Source organism: Pollicipes pollicipes, unplaced genomic scaffold, assembly GCF_011947565.3.
Source record: "Pollicipes pollicipes isolate AB1234 unplaced genomic scaffold, Ppol_2.1 Scaffold_4219;HRSCAF=4965_pilon_pilon_pilon, whole genome shotgun sequence".
NCBI classification, from domain to species: domain Eukaryota; kingdom Metazoa; phylum Arthropoda; class Thecostraca; order Pollicipedomorpha; family Pollicipedidae; genus Pollicipes; species Pollicipes pollicipes.
Window position 1 is genome coordinate 22,855,588 of NW_023596448.1, and position 18,461 is coordinate 22,874,048.

At 60.1% G+C, this 18,461-nt stretch overlaps 1 protein-coding gene and 1 long non-coding RNA gene across 2 annotated transcripts; both read left to right on the forward strand.

Moving 5' to 3' along the window:
• LOC119096106 (uncharacterized) lies at positions 1-4,649 on the forward strand. The gene is made up of 3 exons (XR_005094010.1): positions 1-186; positions 4,260-4,321; positions 4,568-4,649. It is a non-coding gene; the product is annotated as an uncharacterized LOC119096106 (long non-coding RNA).
• Positions 4,650-8,506: 3,857 nt separating this feature from the next.
• Positions 8,507-18,026, forward strand: Sec16 (endoplasmic reticulum export factor secretory 16). The gene is made up of 14 exons (XM_037217922.1): positions 8,507-8,532; positions 9,519-9,647; positions 10,158-10,228; positions 10,642-10,774; positions 11,051-11,227; positions 12,878-12,988; positions 13,852-13,928; positions 14,505-14,544; positions 15,038-15,176; positions 15,623-15,647; positions 16,321-16,479; positions 17,010-17,179; positions 17,453-17,570; positions 17,983-18,026. Exons 1-14 carry the CDS (start codon positions 8,507-8,509, stop codon positions 18,024-18,026), a joined length of 1,419 nt encoding a protein of 472 aa, XP_037073817.1.
• The last annotated feature ends 435 nt before the right edge of the window (positions 18,027-18,461 follow it).

Below are 18,461 nucleotides of genomic sequence, written 5' to 3' on the forward strand. Positions count from 1 at the left end.
TTGCTCGGTTAGCTAGGAGTGATTGATAGGCGCTGCCTCCGCCTGTTTGGTTGAAAGTCAAATACTACTTAACTTTACACGTGTAGATGCGGCTTGAGTTTTGCTAGGTAGTGTTGGAGGGCGAAGATGCAATGAATTTAGCCGATTAAGCCGATATTAATTAGCTCAGCTGTTCGCATCCATGAGGTTGGTGGAGGATTCTCCAACACATGTGCACATGTGCCATTTGTTTGGGTTACTTTCGTGTAAAGGAGTGTTGAGATTGTGTCATCCCAAAACACTTGTCTGCGGTGTTTTGCATTGTCTACATGGTGCACAATGATGTGCACTGTATGTATGTCATGTGCTCAAATGACAGGGCTTGTTTAATAACTTCCCCATGTTATGGTTCATGATGAAATCATCAAGTTGGGTTCATTGCATTTTGGAGTGTTATTAAGAACCTCTTAATGTGTCTTCATCTTTCATAGTCCATAAGCCACTACACATTTGATTGGGGTGGACACATTTTGTGTGAAGTAGCCTATGTAGGTCAGCTTATATTATTTTTATGGCAGTTTTACACATGTCAGGTATATTGCATTGCTGCCAAGTTAGACTAGCATGTTGTTTGTAAGTAAGCATATCATTTTTTCAATTTAGGACTCAAATGATGTGGAAAAGTAAAATATTTTTCAACTTCAGAATTTGATACAAAAGACTTTGTAAGCAACATCTGTTTGCAGCTGACTAGTTCCAATGTGTTATCAGGAATCATAGTTGGGATATCCTTGCTGAAATTGACAGCTAATGCCAAATAATATCAAAAGATTAAAAGATAATTTGGAGATATAAAAGAACATATGCATCTTCGTGAAATATTTCTGCAAAAGCATGTGGGTCATATGTCTCTGTGACATGTTCCTGCTAGTTTTTGGACATGCCTGAATTGCAAACAGTAGTTGGTGTCATTCCAGTTAATGCATTTTCTAAATTTCTACTATGGTATTAAGTGTAATACCAAGTCAGTTTGAATTATCATCATTGATCAAAAACAGGAGTTACAAGTTCTTTGATATGGAAGTTACAAAGCTGGAGTACCAAATCTGTCACAGCACATGTTTATTGTTTTGGCACATCTTGTTATTTCCTGGGTTTTTGGGCATGCCAACTGCATTTGCTGTTTGATTTCCATATTGCAGCACAGCTCTGTTACATGCAGGTTTTGACCTTGCTTTGTCATTGGCATGAGGTTTCATTCCCATGTGACTTCATGGTGTTAGAAATTCTGGGCTCATGAAATTTGGGTTGCTTGTGACATTGAAAACAAAGGATGGGCGGCCTAGAAATATAGTTACAGCATGTCACTGTAAGGTTAATTTCTGGCAGGAAGTGACTTAGATAATTTTGATATGAGCAATAATTTGAACTGAGATGAAAGACAGCAATATTTACTTGCCCAGAGGTTTGGAGGAACTTATGGTATAGTGATACCAGAGGTACAAATATAAGTACCAGGTTTGTAGGCCATCTGTTGTGATATTGCTTGATGTGTGATGATTTCCCCATAACAGTTGTCTGTATATTATATATTAGTTGTCATGTATATTTCATAATGTAATAATGTGCATTTCTTATGGGTCTTGTGTTTGTGCAAGCATGATGGTTCGGTTTATAGATCTCTGTACATTGTATTACACATATAGTTGCCAGACTAAGTTATTATGAGCCAGGTCATGTCAAATGGTGTTTATAAGAAAATGAATGCATGTCCATATGGCTGTCATGCTTCTCCATATATAAATAACTTGGGATGTACTTTTTGTGTATACACTATTGTGTTGCTAAGCAATCAGGATTTGTCTGATCTCTGATTTTATGAATGATGGAGGAAACAGATTGAATATGCTGCTGATACATGACACATTAGTAAGGATCCAACTGCCAAACTTGTCAGTACTACATTTTGATCCTTGGAATAGTTAAACATCCTCTAGCTTAGGACTGAGTGATGCAACTAATAAAAGTCATTTCTCCTCATGATGTCAACTAATACTATAGCTGTCATCATATCACTAAATTGATAACTGAGCCTCAAAATTGGCTAGCAGGCTTCAAGTTGCAAGTGATCACAATTTTTCCAAGCATTTTGGGTCTCTGTTGTGCAACATTCAGAGGGTTTGGGTACTTAGTAAATATGTCTGGTTGTGCAATCTATGCTACTAACTGAATCTTTTGACAGAATTTATAGTTTGGTTCCAGAGCTAAGCTGGGTGGTATCAGACCTCACCTGCCCCCTCCCCACCCCCAGTTATGATACCTCAGTTATGGTCAGTGTAAAGAAGATGAATGCATTTCAGCATGCATTCTGCTTATATAGATCCAAAGAGCTGAGAATTGCAAAAAAGTAGCTTGGGAGGAGGAACTAAACCTGGAATGCTTGGTGACAAATTTGCTGACAAAACATCTGTCACCTCAGGGGGAAACACATTTATTTGCTCATGTTATGCTTCAAACATTTACATTGATCCTATTTCTTTGCCCCATGAACACTCTTTGGTAGCCTCAGGGTCAAGTTTCTTGTTTATTGAACAGGCACATAAACACTGGACCCACCACCAGAGCTTGAACGGATTCATAGTGGGATAACCAGATGGTACCTGGAAATACTTGTGGCTTGTGTATGGTGTAGTGCCAACCAGTGTAACATTATCTCGTTTGTGTGGACATGGCTGCCTTCAGTGAGTCTGGAACCCATGGTGGCTGCTGCTCGCTGATGCACATTCAGCGTTGTATTCATGTTACCCCTGGGACAGCTGCTGTTTGAAATGTTGCGGTTTTCTTGGATAGCCGGACTGATACGCACGAGGCAGATAAGTTGCAGATCAACACCCTTAAGTTCTCATTGCCTATAAATGAAGTTCCAATTTTGATTCCGTAGTTTTCCTGAGAATCAGATGTCTCCATTACCGAGTACATTAAGGCTGAACCGCTGAAAGGAAAGAACAAACACAGCTAGACGTTCTGAAGTTCTGGCGCCTGAGGCGGCCTCATAGAGTCGCGAGTGATGCAACATTGCTGGTACACCGAGATCAGTCGCCTCACATCAGCACAACTCCCGGTGCCAAGCAACTTCGCGCAGGTCGATCCACACACATCTCCGAAACTGCGCCAACATAGTTCTTGGGTACTGAAAGGCCGGATCTGGCGGCGGTGCCGGCGAGGCGGCCGCGGCTCCGGGCGTCGCCCGCGGCGGAGCCCGGCGTCAGCCGCTCGCCGGGGTCGCTGGGGTCGGTCCGGTGGCCGGCAGCCCGGGTCAGGACGGCCCCGGCGGCGCGGTGAGCGGCGGCAGCGGAGCGGACGCTGGTTCAGCACCGCCCGCCTGGCGCGCCGGCGGAAGACGGACGGGCGCTGGCTGCAGAAAGTGGGAGGAATGGCGGCCGACGGGCCGGCCAGCAGTGTAGCTCCGCTGTTCGCGGTCAGTCCGCTAATGTGGGCCGGGATTGCGGGGAGGTGATCGGAAAATCATCTTTCAGTTAAACTGCGTTGTTGTCTTGACCGGTGACGGGGCTGTCCGCACAGCCCACATCTTCGCTGAAAGGAAACCCCGGTTGGTTCTACGCCCATTTTCGTTTTCCTCCGTCCACTTCTCGCCGTTAAATGGGCTGGAATCTGTCTAAGCTGTGATTATTTTCTTGAGCGATGGCCCACCGACGATTGTGTGATGTGGTAAAATCTGCTCCAATTCCACGCATTCAGTGCATACCTGTAACCGAATTGAATTTACATTAACGTTTTCGTCATGGGACGGTGTTGTCATCTCGTATTTTTGGGTTCTCGCCAGAACCCCAGACGAGTCACGCAGCGCCTGGCTATCAGGTGCGCTTTAGGTGGAGAGGTTCGGTGACGGCTCAAATCACGCGCGCGCTTGTCTGCGCTACATCGCTCGAGACTCGACGCAAATTGGCCGGATCGGTTTCGCTAGGAGATACACAAATCCCCGCGTGATTATGTTATTGGTATGCTAGTGGCCGAATGGAGTCGCACGCGAAGAGCTGAACGTGGAAACCTAACCGGCTTTGTTAGAAGGGAGACTCGACTTCGTGCCGTGCAGCTACCTGTGATCGGCTAGGATGATGTTGATTTCCTGCGGCTTACGACTGCTTTGTCTGATGTTCAGCTGCGCTGGTTTGTTGTTGGTCACGGACTAGTTCATGCAGATAATGCCCAGGTGAATGTTATTAAGGAAGGTGGTTTTAATAGTATCTGACCATTTTCAGGTGATCCGCCACCATGTATAGGAACCAGGGACTCCATGGACACAATCGGAAACCTGCTCAAAGTAAGTGTCCATGACTGATCAGTCAGTCAAAATCAGCGTTTTGACTACGTCAGAGAACAAGTAACAATTACAACAACAAAATACAAACAGAATGCATTCACACATCTTTACGAGTGACAAAAGATCATTCTGCGTTTGCGGTGTTTCCGCGCTGTACTGTGACATAGTTGCGCAGGTAATTTCCAGCACGCGCGCGCCACTGTCCGAGGGAAAATTGCTGTGCTAATGCGGGGTTTCCTCCGACAGCTAAGCAGGCCGCCGGCTGGGGTGGAGCCGACCCAAACGTCAAGGTCTTCACCCCGGACAGCGTGACGACGCCGAACCAGGCGAGTAACACCCTCCCCTCCCCTCCCCCCCCCCCCCCATCGTCGGCTTAGGCTGCTATGGAGCTGTCAGAACTGCCACAGCTGTCCGCAGCAAAGTGCTGGGACATTTATGTCAGAGATAATGCGTTGTGTAGATTTCTGTGGGCAGTAATGGGTTGGGCGGTGGCTGTGTAAGGCGTGCCTTACGGCGAATAAATGGCGGTGGGGGCTGTTGGAAGGTGACCTATGCTTTTGACCTGTGCTTTGACCTCTGTTGGCGCATTATTGCAACTCTTGTTACAATTGTTTTTGAAAGGTCAGATGCAGTTGTGTTGATAAAATTATACAATGGCCATTCAACTAATAACTGCTGCACTGTATGGGCATTGCCTCGCCACTCCGCCCCGCCAGCGCCCCTCATGCGCACTGTCACACGTGAGGCGGCCGGCGGTGCTGACAGTGGCTGCGCCGGCGTCGGCAGGGCCAGAGCGGCTGGGACTGGAACGCCTCCTGGGAGCCGTCGCCGGCGGCCGCGGCGCCCACGCCGCCGCACCAGTACTCAGCGGGCGCGGCGGGCGCCGGGCCGCCGCCCCAGCCGCCGGCGGCCGCCCCGGCGCGCGCCAGCCGACCGGCGCCGGCGCGCGCGCCGCCGCCGGGCCAGCCGTACTCGGGCGCGCCGCCGCCGGCGCGGCCGCCGCAGATGTACCCGGCCGCGGCGGCGCCGCCCGCGCGGCAGCCTTACGCGGGCGACCTCGCTCCGGCGCCGGCCGCGGCGCTGCAGGCCGGCGCCGAGTATTACCCGTCGGCCAGCGGACATCCCGCCCCGCCGTCCGGCGGCCAGCCGGGCGCGGGCGGCTTCCCACCCCCGAGCGGGGGTTTGGAGTTAGACCATTACCCGCCGTCCAGTGGATATACGGGTGTGGATAGTTTCCCGCCCGCTGGTGGTATTGCGAGCGTGGACCATCTTCCACCGTCTAGTGGACATGCAGGCCCAGAGCACTATCCACCCTCCGGTGGACACCCAGGCTCAGACCACTACCCACCCGCCAGTGGGTATCCGCAAGGCCATTACCTACCTTCGAGTGCTCATCCAGGCTCGGACACCGTTCTGCCTTCTGGGGGCCATCCAGGCTTGGACAGGTACCCGCCTTCCAGTGGCCAGCCGGGTGCAGACCGCTACCCACCCTCCAGTGGTCATCAGGGACCAGACCACTACCCTCCCGTTAGTAACCACTACCCAACCGCCGGCGGACACGTGGCCTTGGATAGCTATCCCCCGTCCGGTGGTCACGGTCACCCCAACCTGGACGGTTACTCGCCGGCGGGCGGACACCCGGACCTGTACCCGATGTCGGGCGGCCGGCCCGTGCTGGCGTCGTACCCGCCGGCCGGCACGCCGCCGGGGTCGGCGCGCCACCCGAGCGACGGCAGCGGGCCGCCGGCGGCCGAGTCGTACCCGCCGCCCGGCGGAGAGCTGTACCCGGCGGCGGCGGTGAGCGGCGCCGAGCGCGCGCCGCCCGCCGGCGACGGCCTCGCCGGCCACGGCCAGCAGAACGGCGGCGACTGGGGCTGGCCGCAGCCGAGCCAGCCGTACGCGGCCGACGGCTGGGGCTGGGGCCAGCAGGGCGACGGCGAGATGGCCGACGACGAGACGGGCACCGTCGGCGTGTTCTTCGGCGGCGGCGACGAGGGGCAGGAGGCGCCCGTGCAGGCTCTCACGGCAGGTCTGGGACAGCTGCACATGAACGGCACCGTCGAATCTCCCGTGCACGGTGAGTGGCGCCGGCCCGCGCCCTCTCCTCGTGCGGGGACGATAAGGTGTCCAGTGCGGATGCATGGTTGTCATGGCGCGTGGACTGTACTCAGCGTAAGTTGCAGAAAAACATCGCATATTCCGCTGTTGTTTTGCCACGTACAGTGTCCTCCATTCGCCGCCGACTGTACTCACCATATGAGCTGGGCAGTCTGCGCGACCTAAAGCCCAAATCATGGTCGGCAGCGCTGCCGCCAGTGTCGAGCTCACGAGGCTTCATCCGTACCCTCCACGACAGCGTCTTGAGCTAACAGTCGCTGTCAGTGTATAAAAGGGACGACAGTCGCCGGTGCGCCTGACGCGCCGTCTCTGCCGTGCCGCAGACGCCGCCGGCCTCGGCTGGGAGTCAGGCGCCACGCGCGCGGCCGGCGCCGAGCCGCTCGGCCATCGCATGACGCCGACCGGCGGCCGAGAGGGCGACGCCGAGCCGCCGGCAGCCGGCCCGCCGCCGCCGCAGCCGCCGCCGCCAGCACCGGCGCCGGCCGATGACGGCGGCGACCGGCCGCGCTCGAGCCACTCCAGCGGCTCGCACGCGCCGCAGCCGCCGCCGCCGCCGGGCGAGCAGCGCAACAGCCCGCTGGGCACGGCCGGAGCGCCGCCGGTCGCCGCCGCGGCGCCCGCCGCCGACGAGCCCGAGAACCGCGAGGTGCCGCCGCCCGACGAGGCGGCGGCGCAGGCGTCGTCGGCCGTAAGTGGAGGAGGCGGGAGGGTTAGCGTAGAGACGGGCCACGTGTGGAGCTGTGTGGCAGGCTTGGGTTCATTGTTGTGCCGCCCTGGGGAGGGGGTCTTGGCTTTTCCGCCCCGGAGACGTGGACCGTTTTGTCGCTGACGCTTACCCCGTAGATGGTGAACGAATTGCACTATTGCTTGCTCGCTCAACACCGTTTTCTCGGAAATTGACAAACCTCCAATACCAAGCTGAACGTTGAACGACAGATGAAATGATTGTTTGGAATCTCGCCGTCTCTGGTGCGTTAGTATGTACACAGCGTCTCGGCCGGTTAATTCTCCGGCCGTCGTCGGGTGTTATTGAATCCTAAGAAGTGCGGAATGATGCTTGGCTTTCAGCCATCTGTCAGCGTGACGGCGCGAAGAGAGAGTTAACTGTCAGAAACGTCGCGTGCATACTAGCACCAGTGGAGGACAATAATCCGAACGGTTAGTCCATCCGTAATACTAATATCTCTTCTTAATCCCTTCGTAAGCTGTAATCAATCCTAAACCCTCCCCCACCTTTCCCATACATCAGACACAGCTGGGCGCCGGTGCCCGGTGCCCCGCCCGTCCGCCACCAGCTGTCCGTCCGCGGTGTGACGTTCGGTCTGTGCCGGCAGGCGCCGCCACCGCCGCCGGGCGGCCCGGAGTGGGCGCACCCGCAGGGCGACGGCTCGCACGCGCCGCCGCCGCCGGCCGCCGCCTCGGCCGCCGCCGAGCCGCGCGTGGTGCCGGGCACGGGCCCGGCGCCGCCGTCGGCCGGCTCCGGCCGGCTCTCCGCCTTCGCGGCCGTGAAGCCGCCGGCGCCGCCGCCGGGCGCCGACGGCCCGGGCGCGGCGCGGCCGCCGCCGGACGGGCCGGCCGCCGAGCGGCGGCGCTCCCCCGACGGGCCGCGGCCGCAGCGCTCCGAGACCATCGGCTCGGAGGACCGGGCGGCGGCGGCAGCCGGCGCCGCGCCGCCGCCGCCGCAGCAGCAGCCGGCCAGCACGCGGCGCGGCGACGGCGAGGACGGCGGCCGCGAGGAGCGCGAGGAATCGCGCGGTCGCGACGAGCGCGGCCGCGACCGGGAGGACCGGGAGCGTGACAGATACGACCGCCGCTACGACGAGAGGGGCACGGACCGCCGGGACAGAGACCGGGACCGCGATCGGGACCGCGACCGGGACCGGGACCGGGACCGCGACCGAGATGGGAACAGGGACCGAGATCGTGATCGTGATCGGGACCGAGATCGGGAGCGGGACCGGGACCGGGACCGAGACCGAGACCGGGACCGGGACCGGGACCGCGACCGGGACCGTGAGCGGGACGACAGGTGAGAGCGACAATACGTAGTCATCATTGCCAGTGGCCATGGTGTTCGCTTGCAACGCCGCAACGTAGGATCAGCCTTTCTAAGTTCTTTGTCGATTGACCACGTGCGGAAAGTAATCTAGCGCCTCTGTGAAGCTGAACACCTGACATTTCCACGATGTCTGGTGATGGCCCACCATCAGGCTGAACTTCGGGGAGCGCATCGCCCTCTGGAGGTCGGGTACACGGGAGGGCCAGTGACCAATCAGTGCAGCACGATGGCTGTATTGCGGGTGGACGGACGTAGCCACTTGAGCCATTAGCGGCTAACAAACGTACTGCGCGCTTCCTGATACAAGCAATAGGACCATTCGGCTTCTGTTTGCTTCAGAATAATGACTTGTGCTGGAAATTACTGATCTTCAGCATCGCAGAAGGTGCTGGTCAAAGAAAGGAAACAGTCAGCCGTTGGAAAATATTTTCAAAATGTTGATTACGAGTAAACACGGTTAAGCAAAAACGTGGCAGAGGAGGTTCAAAAGCACAACGCACAAATAGATTGGTTGAAATTTGTGCAGACTCTACCAACGACAGAAAACGGGAATAGTCAGCCATCCAAGCTTTCATATTTTAACACCCGATGCACGATATTACGCTAAAGGCAGCCCGAAACACAAACGTTGAAGCCGAAACATTCCGAATTCAATTAATCGTATTGAGCGTAGGGTTCGAAAGGGACCTGCTCAGGTACATCAGCGCCCCACGCAGCGATAAACCAACGTTTTCTAAACGTAACTTGACTGAAGAACGCCGCTCATTTAATATCCCAGAATGACGGTCGCGTCCGCGCTGCTTTTTGCTTGACCTTGGTTATTATTTAATTTGGGGACCTCTTGAAGCGCATATTTTAGTAACATGCTCAAACGAGGGATGGATACTTGCACACTTAATGCGAGTGAGAAACGTGAACACGTCTCACTGATTGCTATGCTGGCCTCATTGTTGTCATAAGTGCCCCATGCCAGACATCGGAATGTCCCGCGCCACGTGACCACCCGCGCCCGTCCGGCAGGTACTACGAGCGTCGTAACCGGTACGACAGCGTGGAGAGCCGGCGGGAGGACGACTACGGCCGCGATTACGACCGTCACCCGCGCCGGCGCGAGGACCGCTACTCGCGCGACGAGTACGAGGACAGCAGGTGAGCGCCGGGCCGAGGCGGCGACCGGCCGGGCGGCGGCGGACCGGCAGGAGCGGTGCCAGGGGTCCTGCCACGGGCGGCGCTGCGAGCCGAGCCAGGGGCAGCGCCAGGACCGTCAGGACACCGGCTTTGTGGCGTTGTGTGTAATCGCGACGAAAACGTTGTGACGGAGGCTCTCGTGAACAAGAGCCTCCGCCTGGGTCCAGCGTCTGAGTTGTTATCGCTGCTGCGGCGGCCCTCCGTTCCCCGGGGCCCGTGTACTGCGGCGTCCGTACCGGGGGCGCCGCCCTGCCTGCCCTGATCCCCGAGCCGCCGGTTGCCGCCTCTAACGCCTGCCCCTGCGCCGGCCAGGCGACGGCGGGAGCTGGACACGCGCCGGGAGCGGCGCCGCGACCGGGACGAGCCGTACGAGCCGGAGCGCTCGCGGCCGAGCAGCCGAGCCGGCTCGGAGCGCGACTTCGAGCCGCGCCCGCCCTCGCGCTCGCACTCGCACTACTCGCACCGCGACAGCTACGGCCACGGCTACTACGGCGGCCGGGAGCGCGGCGCGTCGCGCGCCGCCGACCCGGCCCTCTACGGACGTGAGTGGGTTATGAATAACGTCACGTGAGGCGAATCTCTTCCATGATGGCTCATTTTGCGACGGTGATGGCCTTAGCGGCGGGATGGGTCCACGAATAGCCTGGTATGGGGCGTGTCAGCCGACTGTGAGACGTTTGAGGGACGCCGCACACTGGCCGCTTAGTGAGATAGCCCGGGCCGGGCAGACCTCGCGCATGTCAGCTCCGCTCGGGTCCTCGGCTGGGAATGGCGGTGATTTGCCCCCATATCGGCCGCTGGCAAGCGCCATTTAGAAGGAAGAGTTCTGTGGCCCGATTTGGCGCCGCTGTGCGGTGGCGTAAGTGGCGTGGCGTGCTCGTGTATGGGCGGCGACGGATCCGGCGGTGCTCGCGACCGCTGACGCCCGCTGACGCCCGCTCCTGGTGGTCGACAGACGCGGCGGCCGGGTACGCGGCCGGCCAGCGCGCCGCCTACGACCCGCGCACGCTCTACAGCTACTTCGTGCACCTGGAGCGGCTGCGCGCCACCAACCCGCAGCTGTTCACGCAGCAGATGAGCGCATACAGGTGGGGTCGAGCTGTCCGCGGTGGTGGCGTGGCCGCTCTCCGACGAGGCGCGCGTGACGACCGTGACCTGTGACCCCGCGTAACGACCGTGACCCCGCCTAGCGACGGCGGCCCGCGGTGAGCCGGGCCGTCGCCGACCTGTGACCCCACCTGACGGCTGTAACCTGTGACCTCGCCTGACTACCGTGACATGTGACCCTGCCCAATGAAGACCGTTACCCGTGACCCCGCCTGACGACAGTGACCCGTGGTGACCGGGGCCGCCGCCGCCGGCAGGACCAACAACCCGCCGTTCTACCGGGACCTGTGCGCGCGCCACTACCGCAGTCTGCTGCAGGGGGCGGGCGGCGCGCCGGCCGCCGCCGCCTCGTACGCCGGCTACCCGGCCAGCGAGGAGCGCACCAGCGTGCACAGCGGGCGCAGCTCGGTGAACGGCGACGACACCAAGGACAAGTGCGTGCTGATGCTCAGCTATGGGGACGGGGGGGGGGGGGGGGGGCAGTACTGTGCCGGGGCGGGCGTCCACTCCTCGGACGCAGACGGGAGCGGGCTGGTCGGGGGACGCCATTGATGGCTTGGGGAGGGGGCTTTTGAAGGTGAGTAGATGTTTGGGGAGATGAGCTCGTGATTTAGGGTGATTCCAGGGGAGGCTCTCGTATGCTTCTTGTCAATAGCGAATGAGATTACCCAGTTCCGGTTATATGATGAGTAGTTCCATTCACATAAAACAAACACCAGTGATTGTTTTCTTTTCTCAATGTCGCCCAAAAGTAATGACGGACATGGGGGTTTGGCATTCACTGTATGTTACCTACCTATTAATCACACTCAACTATGAGTCATATCCTAACATCACCGCCCAGTGCGTTGAAACACCTGAAATAAGAAACGTTGGCCTGGCTCACAGACGATATTTTTCCTTGCTGATACATTTCGGAAACTACAGAATTATTGAACTTTACCTTGTACAATAGTGTGTACTCCGCCCGACGGCGGTACGTTGAAATGCGTGCATGAATAGACGTGTGGTTGACTTTCGTGTACATGGGAACAGTACTCTGCTTCGGGCGGTGTTTCGTTTGGCTGATTTTCGTACCGTTGGAATGTGGTGCGTTTTAGTTGGCTTGCGCTGGGTGGTGCTCGGTGCAAGCATTTCGGTTTGACAACTCCTGGCATGCGGTGTTCAAGGTTCTATGCAAATAATCCTACCCTCCCACGATGACACCCTCGGTCTTTTATCCGGCGCTGCTTCCTTTCTCGCGATTACACTGATCTCACGGGGGTCAAGTCAGGTCAAGTCAGATCAGGTCAGGTCAGATCAGGTCTGGTCAGGTCAGGACAGGGACGGAGGTCTGCGAAGGCCAAAACGTGCGTGAACGGGACGTTGCTTGAGGCTGGAATAAATCGTGTGGGGTTTTGTGCGGGGGATGTGTGCGTGCGTGCGTGCGTGCGTGCGTGCGTGCGTGCGTGCGTGCGTGCGTGCGTGCGTGCGTGCGTGCTGCGTGTGTGCGTGCGTGCGCGCGCGCGCGTGTGTGTGTGTGTGTGTGTGTGTGTGTGTGTGTGTGTGTGTGTGTGCGTGCGTGCGTGCGTGCGTGCGTGCGTGCGTGCGTGCGTGCGTGTGTGTGTCGTATCGCATTGCGACAGCGCGGTTTTTCTGGAAGAAACCAGCATCGCTTGCGAACACACAGCACGTGAATGCTTTGTATCCCTCCACTGTAATGTTTGCCAGAAAACTCTGATGCAGACGCCGTCTTCCACGAACAGCCGTTGCTTGGCATGTGATATACCTGCGGTCCCAGCGTACGACCCAACGCGCGACTCACGCGAACTGTAACGCACAGCGCGACGCAAAGCACGACCAAAGATACAGCGCGCCACCAGCTCCCTCCACACGCACGCACACGTACACGCGCAACGCACGCGCACACGCTCACACACACACACGCACCATCCGCCGACCGACAGTCCCGTGACCCCGGCCTCACCGCCTCTTCCGCCTGCCGCGCGACGCTCAGTGGGTGCCGTGTCGTACCGCGCTGCGCCGCGCCGGGTTGGCTGGTGGCGGGGCTGACCGGGGCCGGTCTGTGCGCGCGCGTGCCGCAGCTTCGCCGCCGACTTCCACCAGCAGCGGCCCGGCTCGGCGCTGGCCTACGAGCCCAGCGCCATCCTGGCCAGCGAGTCCTACCTGGCCGGAGACGTCTCCGCCCGGCTCAGGTCAGTGGGGAGGGGACGGACGTCATCAGCACCCCTCAGGTCAGTGGGGAGGGGACAGACGTCATCGGCACCCCTCAGGTCAGTCGGGAGGACGTCATCAGCTTCTCTCAGGTCAGTTGGGAGGACACCATCAGCTCCGATCAGGTCAGTCGAGAGGGGACGGACGTCGTCGCACCCCTCAGGTCAGTGGGGAGGGGACGGACGTCATCGGCACCCCTCAGGTCAGTGGGGAGGGAACGGACGTCATCAGCACCCCCCAGGTCAGTGGGGAGGGGACGGACGTCATCAGCACCCTTCAGGTCAGTCGAGAGGGGTCGGACGCCATCAGCACCCCTCATGTCAGTCGAGAGAGGGACGGACGTCAGCAACACCCCCCAGGTCAGTGGGGATGGGACGGACGTCGTCAGCACTTCAGGTCAGTCGGGAGAAGACGGACGTCATGGGCACCCCTCAGGTCAGTCGAGAGAGAGACGGACGTCATCATCACGCCTCAGGTGAGTGTCAGCGGCGAGCGGTCGAGCCGAGCCGGGCCGGTCGCACCGCTGCTGATAACGGGACCGCTCAGGGTGGACGCGGCTGGTGGCGGCATGGGGACAGCACCGCTGTCGCGAGCAGAAAGTCTGTGCGCCATTGCGCTTAGCCACGCGCCGTGCGGCCTTTGCGCCTTGGGCGGTGGGCAGGAACCTGCGCGGCGCCGGTGACGGCTCGGCGACGGGTCCGGCGCCGGGCCCGCCCGACACCAGCAGGTCGTGGGTGCCGGCGGGCCCGCTGACGAAGCCGGTGACGGCTCGCTGACGGGTCCGGCGCCGGCAGGCCGTGGGTGCCGGCGGGCTCGCTGACGATGCCGGCGGCGCTGTCGGCAGGCGGTTCGAGGAGACGCCGGTGGAGACCAAGCCGGAGCGGATGACACCGGCCAAGTTCGCCTACCCGCACGTGGTCGGTGAGTAGGGGGGGGGGGGATGCAGGGCGAGCGAGCGCTCGGACGACCGGCGGCGGGGGTCTGCGTCGGTTCAGGTCTGGTCTGGGTGCGCCTGGAATAGTCGCTTCGTCACTCAGGGGCGGGGTCTGCGGTGTGTCTGGAGCTCTTGACTGGGCGGGGTCGAGTTTGTTACATTGCAGTGGTCACGTCTGGGTCGTCTAGGGTTGTTGGTAGGAGCGCAGGCGTGTAGGCCCCTCCACTTGTCTGGCGTAGAGCGTGACATCGAGCCTCCTCTGCTTTGGCGGGTTGGCCTGGATGGAAGGTCACATTGGTGTCTTGGACCGTCAGGGTGACGGAATGTCAATGCCGTAAACGGCACTCAGGATCCTCATTTTCTGAGCGAGAGTCACCTGTCTCCGGGGCTCTTTGCTCCTTAACGCAAGAAGCTCAGTGTCCCGGCCGTCTTCAGCAGCCGTGAACGCGCCCTAGAGCAGCACCACAGGATGGTCAGCCGGCGCTGGCATGGCGGGCAAGCGCGCGCCCGAGTGTGGCCGCGGCCTCTGACCTCTGACATCGCCCGGCGTGCGCCCCGGCCAGTGCGCTTCTCGGCGTCCGGCCATCTGGTGCGCGTGCTGCCGCACAGTCCGGCCGACGGCAGCGCCGCCCTGGTGGAGCTACACGACACCGGCGCCCTGCTGCAGGCCACGCCCGAGGCCGCCGAGCTGCGTCGCTTCCCCGGACCGCTCGTCAAGTGAGCCACCATCTCTCGCGATGTGGGGATGGGGAGCGATCGGCCGTTGATAGTCCCGCCAGGATGGTGCTAGAGAGCTGATGTCTGTCATCTCGCTTGCTGTGGGTCCGTTGGATCCCGGGTGTTTTTGTCCGTCATTGGAACACCGTATTGCCATGTGTCATAAGGTCCTGTCATCTGCACCCGTGTTATCATCCCTTGTGATCATCTGCATCTGCAAACTCAATCATTCCAACAGGGGTTGCAGTGTCGCTATTTGTTCGGCGCGTTCGTAAATTTTCGGGAGGCGTCAATTTTAACGCAGCCGCGACGGGAACGCGCCACAGCCGGTAGACTGATGACCGCGCCGATTGTGAGCATTGCCGGGCCGTCTTCCCAGGAACGACACGCACAAGAACAGCGTGCTGCAGTTCTGTCAGCAGAAGATGCGGGAGGCCGAGCAGCAGCCGGCGCTGGTCGACAAGGAGTCGTGTCTGCTGATCTGGCAGCTGCTGCTGCTGCTCATCCGCCAGAACGGGGTGAGGCGACGCCGGGGTGCCGGCCGGCTGCGGCTGGGCGGGCGGCGACGGGGCAGCGGGAGGGCCGCGTGTGGCTGAGTCCCGGACTAGGTGGTCTGCCGATGCGTGTGGCTGGTACTGAGTTGAAACAGTGGTCAGGACTGTAGCTGGGGTTGGCTTGGGTTAGGCAAGGTAAAGTAAACTAGGTTCGGCATGGTTGACTGCAGGCCATGCCTAGCGAAATTGCCACTGGCTGACATCGATAAGCTAGCAAGCATGCCGGCGCTATAAACTGAATATCGCAGGATGCACTTCCAGAGATTGATAACTGTGTAAGTGTAAGGTGGATAAGTGTGTGGCTCCGCGAGGGTCCGCTGTCCTTCCATCACCATCACCAGCTTGTGATCAGCAGTCAAGCCCGCCTGGTCTTGTTCCTGTGACCTTCCGGGGGCGCCTCGTCCACCCAGGTGGCCGCGCCGGACGTTGCCCCATGTTATATGTCGTGTCGTGCCACATGTCTGCAGTCTGCGTACTCCCGCCGCCCTGCGCCTGTGTTGTGGGGCCCTGCACCAGTGTCTGCGACCTGTCATGTGAACGCCTCGCGTGCGAGTCGTGTGGTAGGGTGTGCGTGTGCCATGCCCCTTATACGGTGTGCGGTCGGACCGCGTGACGTGCGTGTCTGGCCGCCCGTGGGACGGTGTCTGCCGCAGTCTCTCGCAGCTTGTATTCCGCAGTCTCCCGCAGTTTGTCTTTTGCAGTCTCCCGCAGTCTGTCTGCCGCAGTCTCTCGCAGTCCGCTTGCTACGTCGACCCGTCTAAGTCTCCCGCAGTCTCTACACAGTCTGTCTGCCGTAGTCTCTCGCAGTCTGCTTGCCTTGTCCGCTTATCGTAGGCTCCCACAGTCTGCCTGTCGTTTCCGCCTGTCGCAGTCTCCCACGGCCTGCCCGCCTGCCGCAGTTTCCCGCAGTCTGCGGGCCGTGCCCGTCTTTCAGTCTTCCACAGTCTGCCGGCCTTGTCCGCCTGCCGTAGTCTGCCACAGTCTGCCGGCCGTGTCCACCGGCTGGCGCCCTCGGCCCGCCCGGCTGACCCGCCGGCCGCCGCTCGCCGCCAGATGGTGGTGGGCTCGGACATGGCCGAGCTGCTGCTGCGGGACCGGGACCCGGTGACGGCCGAGTCGGCCGAGCCGCAGGAGGAGGACGGGCCGCCGTCCGGCCGCCGGTCCGTCGACAGGGCGCTGGTGACGCGCGCCGAGCGGCCGGCGGAGCCACGCGCCGTCCGACGCTTCACCGAACTCCTGCTCTACGGACACCGCAAGGAGGCGCTCGGTGAGGCCGGAGACCCTGGGCGCAGGGTGCGAGGCGGCGCGGGTCAGCGACGCTGGGTGTAGGATGGGACCTGGGCGGAGGGCGGACGCGGGGGGGGGATGCGGCGCAGGCAGGGACATTCGTTAAGGGACGGGACTCGGGCGCGGGCGGGGGACGCCGGGCGGAGGGCGGGACACCCTCGGCAGTCTTGCTGGTGACGTTAAGACTCATCTGCATCGATACTGAGTCCAACAAATGACGTCATGGGCAGTATGCAAGTGAACATTGGCTTTCTGTCGTATGTGTCCAAAGGGCAGGGAAGAACAAACTGTTGCTCGTTGATATGGCCCGTGAGCTTGCATGGACCATGGTATGTGGCCGGTGACGCTTGCACCTCTCCCCTCTCGTCAAACGCCAGCGCATTCTTTGTGGCGTGGTTCTGACTGCCGGCGCTTGCCGTGAGTGTGCCGCGGCCCGAGCGGGCCCGCCCACCAGACCGTGGGTTGTGCCCATCTGACTATACCTCTGACCGTCCCCCCCCCCCTTCACAGAGTGGGCAATGAGGCAGGGCATCTGGGGCCACGCCCTGTTCCTGGCCAGCAAGATGGACCAGCGCACCTACGGCCAGGTGATGGCGCGCTTCGCCAACGGCCTGCTACACAACGACCCGCTGCAGACGCTGTACCAGCTGATGTCGGGCCGGCAACCCTCCTGCACGACGGTCAGTCAGCGGCGGCGGCAAGCCGACGCGGTCGCGTTTCGCTTGCGTTGCTACGAATGGTGTTCGGCGTAAACGTTGCTGGTGTGGTTTGTGTGCGGCTTTGTGCTGTTCTGTGACCGCAGTGTTGCCGAGCGAAGTCTGGCGTATGGGTGAATAAGATTGCGGCTGGGGTGGAGCCTGCTCGCCGCGCGGTGTCGGCCCGCTGCCGGCGGCTGCCCAGCTGCGCTCGTGCGGAAGCCGACCGCGCGTGACCGTCCGTCGCCTGGGCCGCAGAGCTGCGCTGACGAGCGCTGGGGCGACTGGCGGCCGCACCTGGCCATGATCCTCTCCAACACGACTCACCGGCCGGAGCTGAACCGGCGCGCCATCGTCCAGCTCGGAGACACGCTCGGTGAGGGCAGGCAGGGGGCTCTGGGGCGAGGGGTGGGTCAGGGGGAAACGCTCGATGAGGACAGGCAGAGGGCTGTGGGGACGGGGTCAGGGTGAAACACGCTCCGTGAGGGCAGGCACGGGGGCTCTGGGGACGGGGTCAGGGGGACACACTCGGTGAGGGCAGGCAGGGGGGCTCTGGGGACGGGGTCAGGGGACACACTCGGTGAGGGCAGGCAGGGGGGCTCTGGGGGCGGGTCAGGGGACACACTCGTGGGAGGGCAGCGGGGGTCTGGGGGCGGGTCAGGGGGACACACTCGCTCGGTGAGGGCAGGCAGAGGGTCTCTGGGGACGGGGTCAGGGGGAAACGCTCGATGAGGACAGGCAGAGGGGCTGTGGGGACGGGGTCAGGGTAAACCGCTCCGTGAGGGCAGGCAGGGGGGCTCTGGGGGCGGGGTCAGGGGGAAACGCTCGGTGAGGGCAGGCAGAGGGGCTCTGGGGACGGTCAGAGGAGGAGGCGCGCCTTTTGAGGCCGGAGGCTGGATTCGGACATGAGAACAGTTGGGAACAGGGCGGTTGTAGCCCCAGCGATATCGCAGTGTTAAATTTGGATGTTTGCACACGTAATGGTGAAATGCTGAGTGTGCGATATGACTTTATCCCCTTTTTTGCGTAAAGTTTGTGCTATGCAGTATTCGAATGGCATTTAAACTGGCTGACGATATTTGAGGTACCACAACGATGCCGTATTCCACCCACACGAAGTGAATAGCAGGCAAAACTAGGGATCTTCTTGGGCATTAGATCAAAATTATCTCGGCGACAAATCAGTACAAGCCTGCCGGGACAATACATGCTACTCGGGGGAGCTTGCTTACCGTCGTTTTCTGCACGCTGTCACTGAGCAGTGCGA

Coding starts and splice junctions, on each gene's coding strand:
- Sec16 (XM_037217922.1), top strand. CDS start 8,507: ATGGTGTTCGCTTGCAACGCCGCAAC. Junction 13,929..14,504: donor CGCCTACCCGCACGTGGTCG/GTGAGTAGGGGG, acceptor CGCCCCGGCCAG/TGCGCTTCTCGGCGTCCGGC. Junction 15,648..16,320: donor CGCGCCGGACGTTGCCCCAT/GTTATATGTCGT, acceptor GGGACCCGGTGA/CGGCCGAGTCGGCCGAGCCG.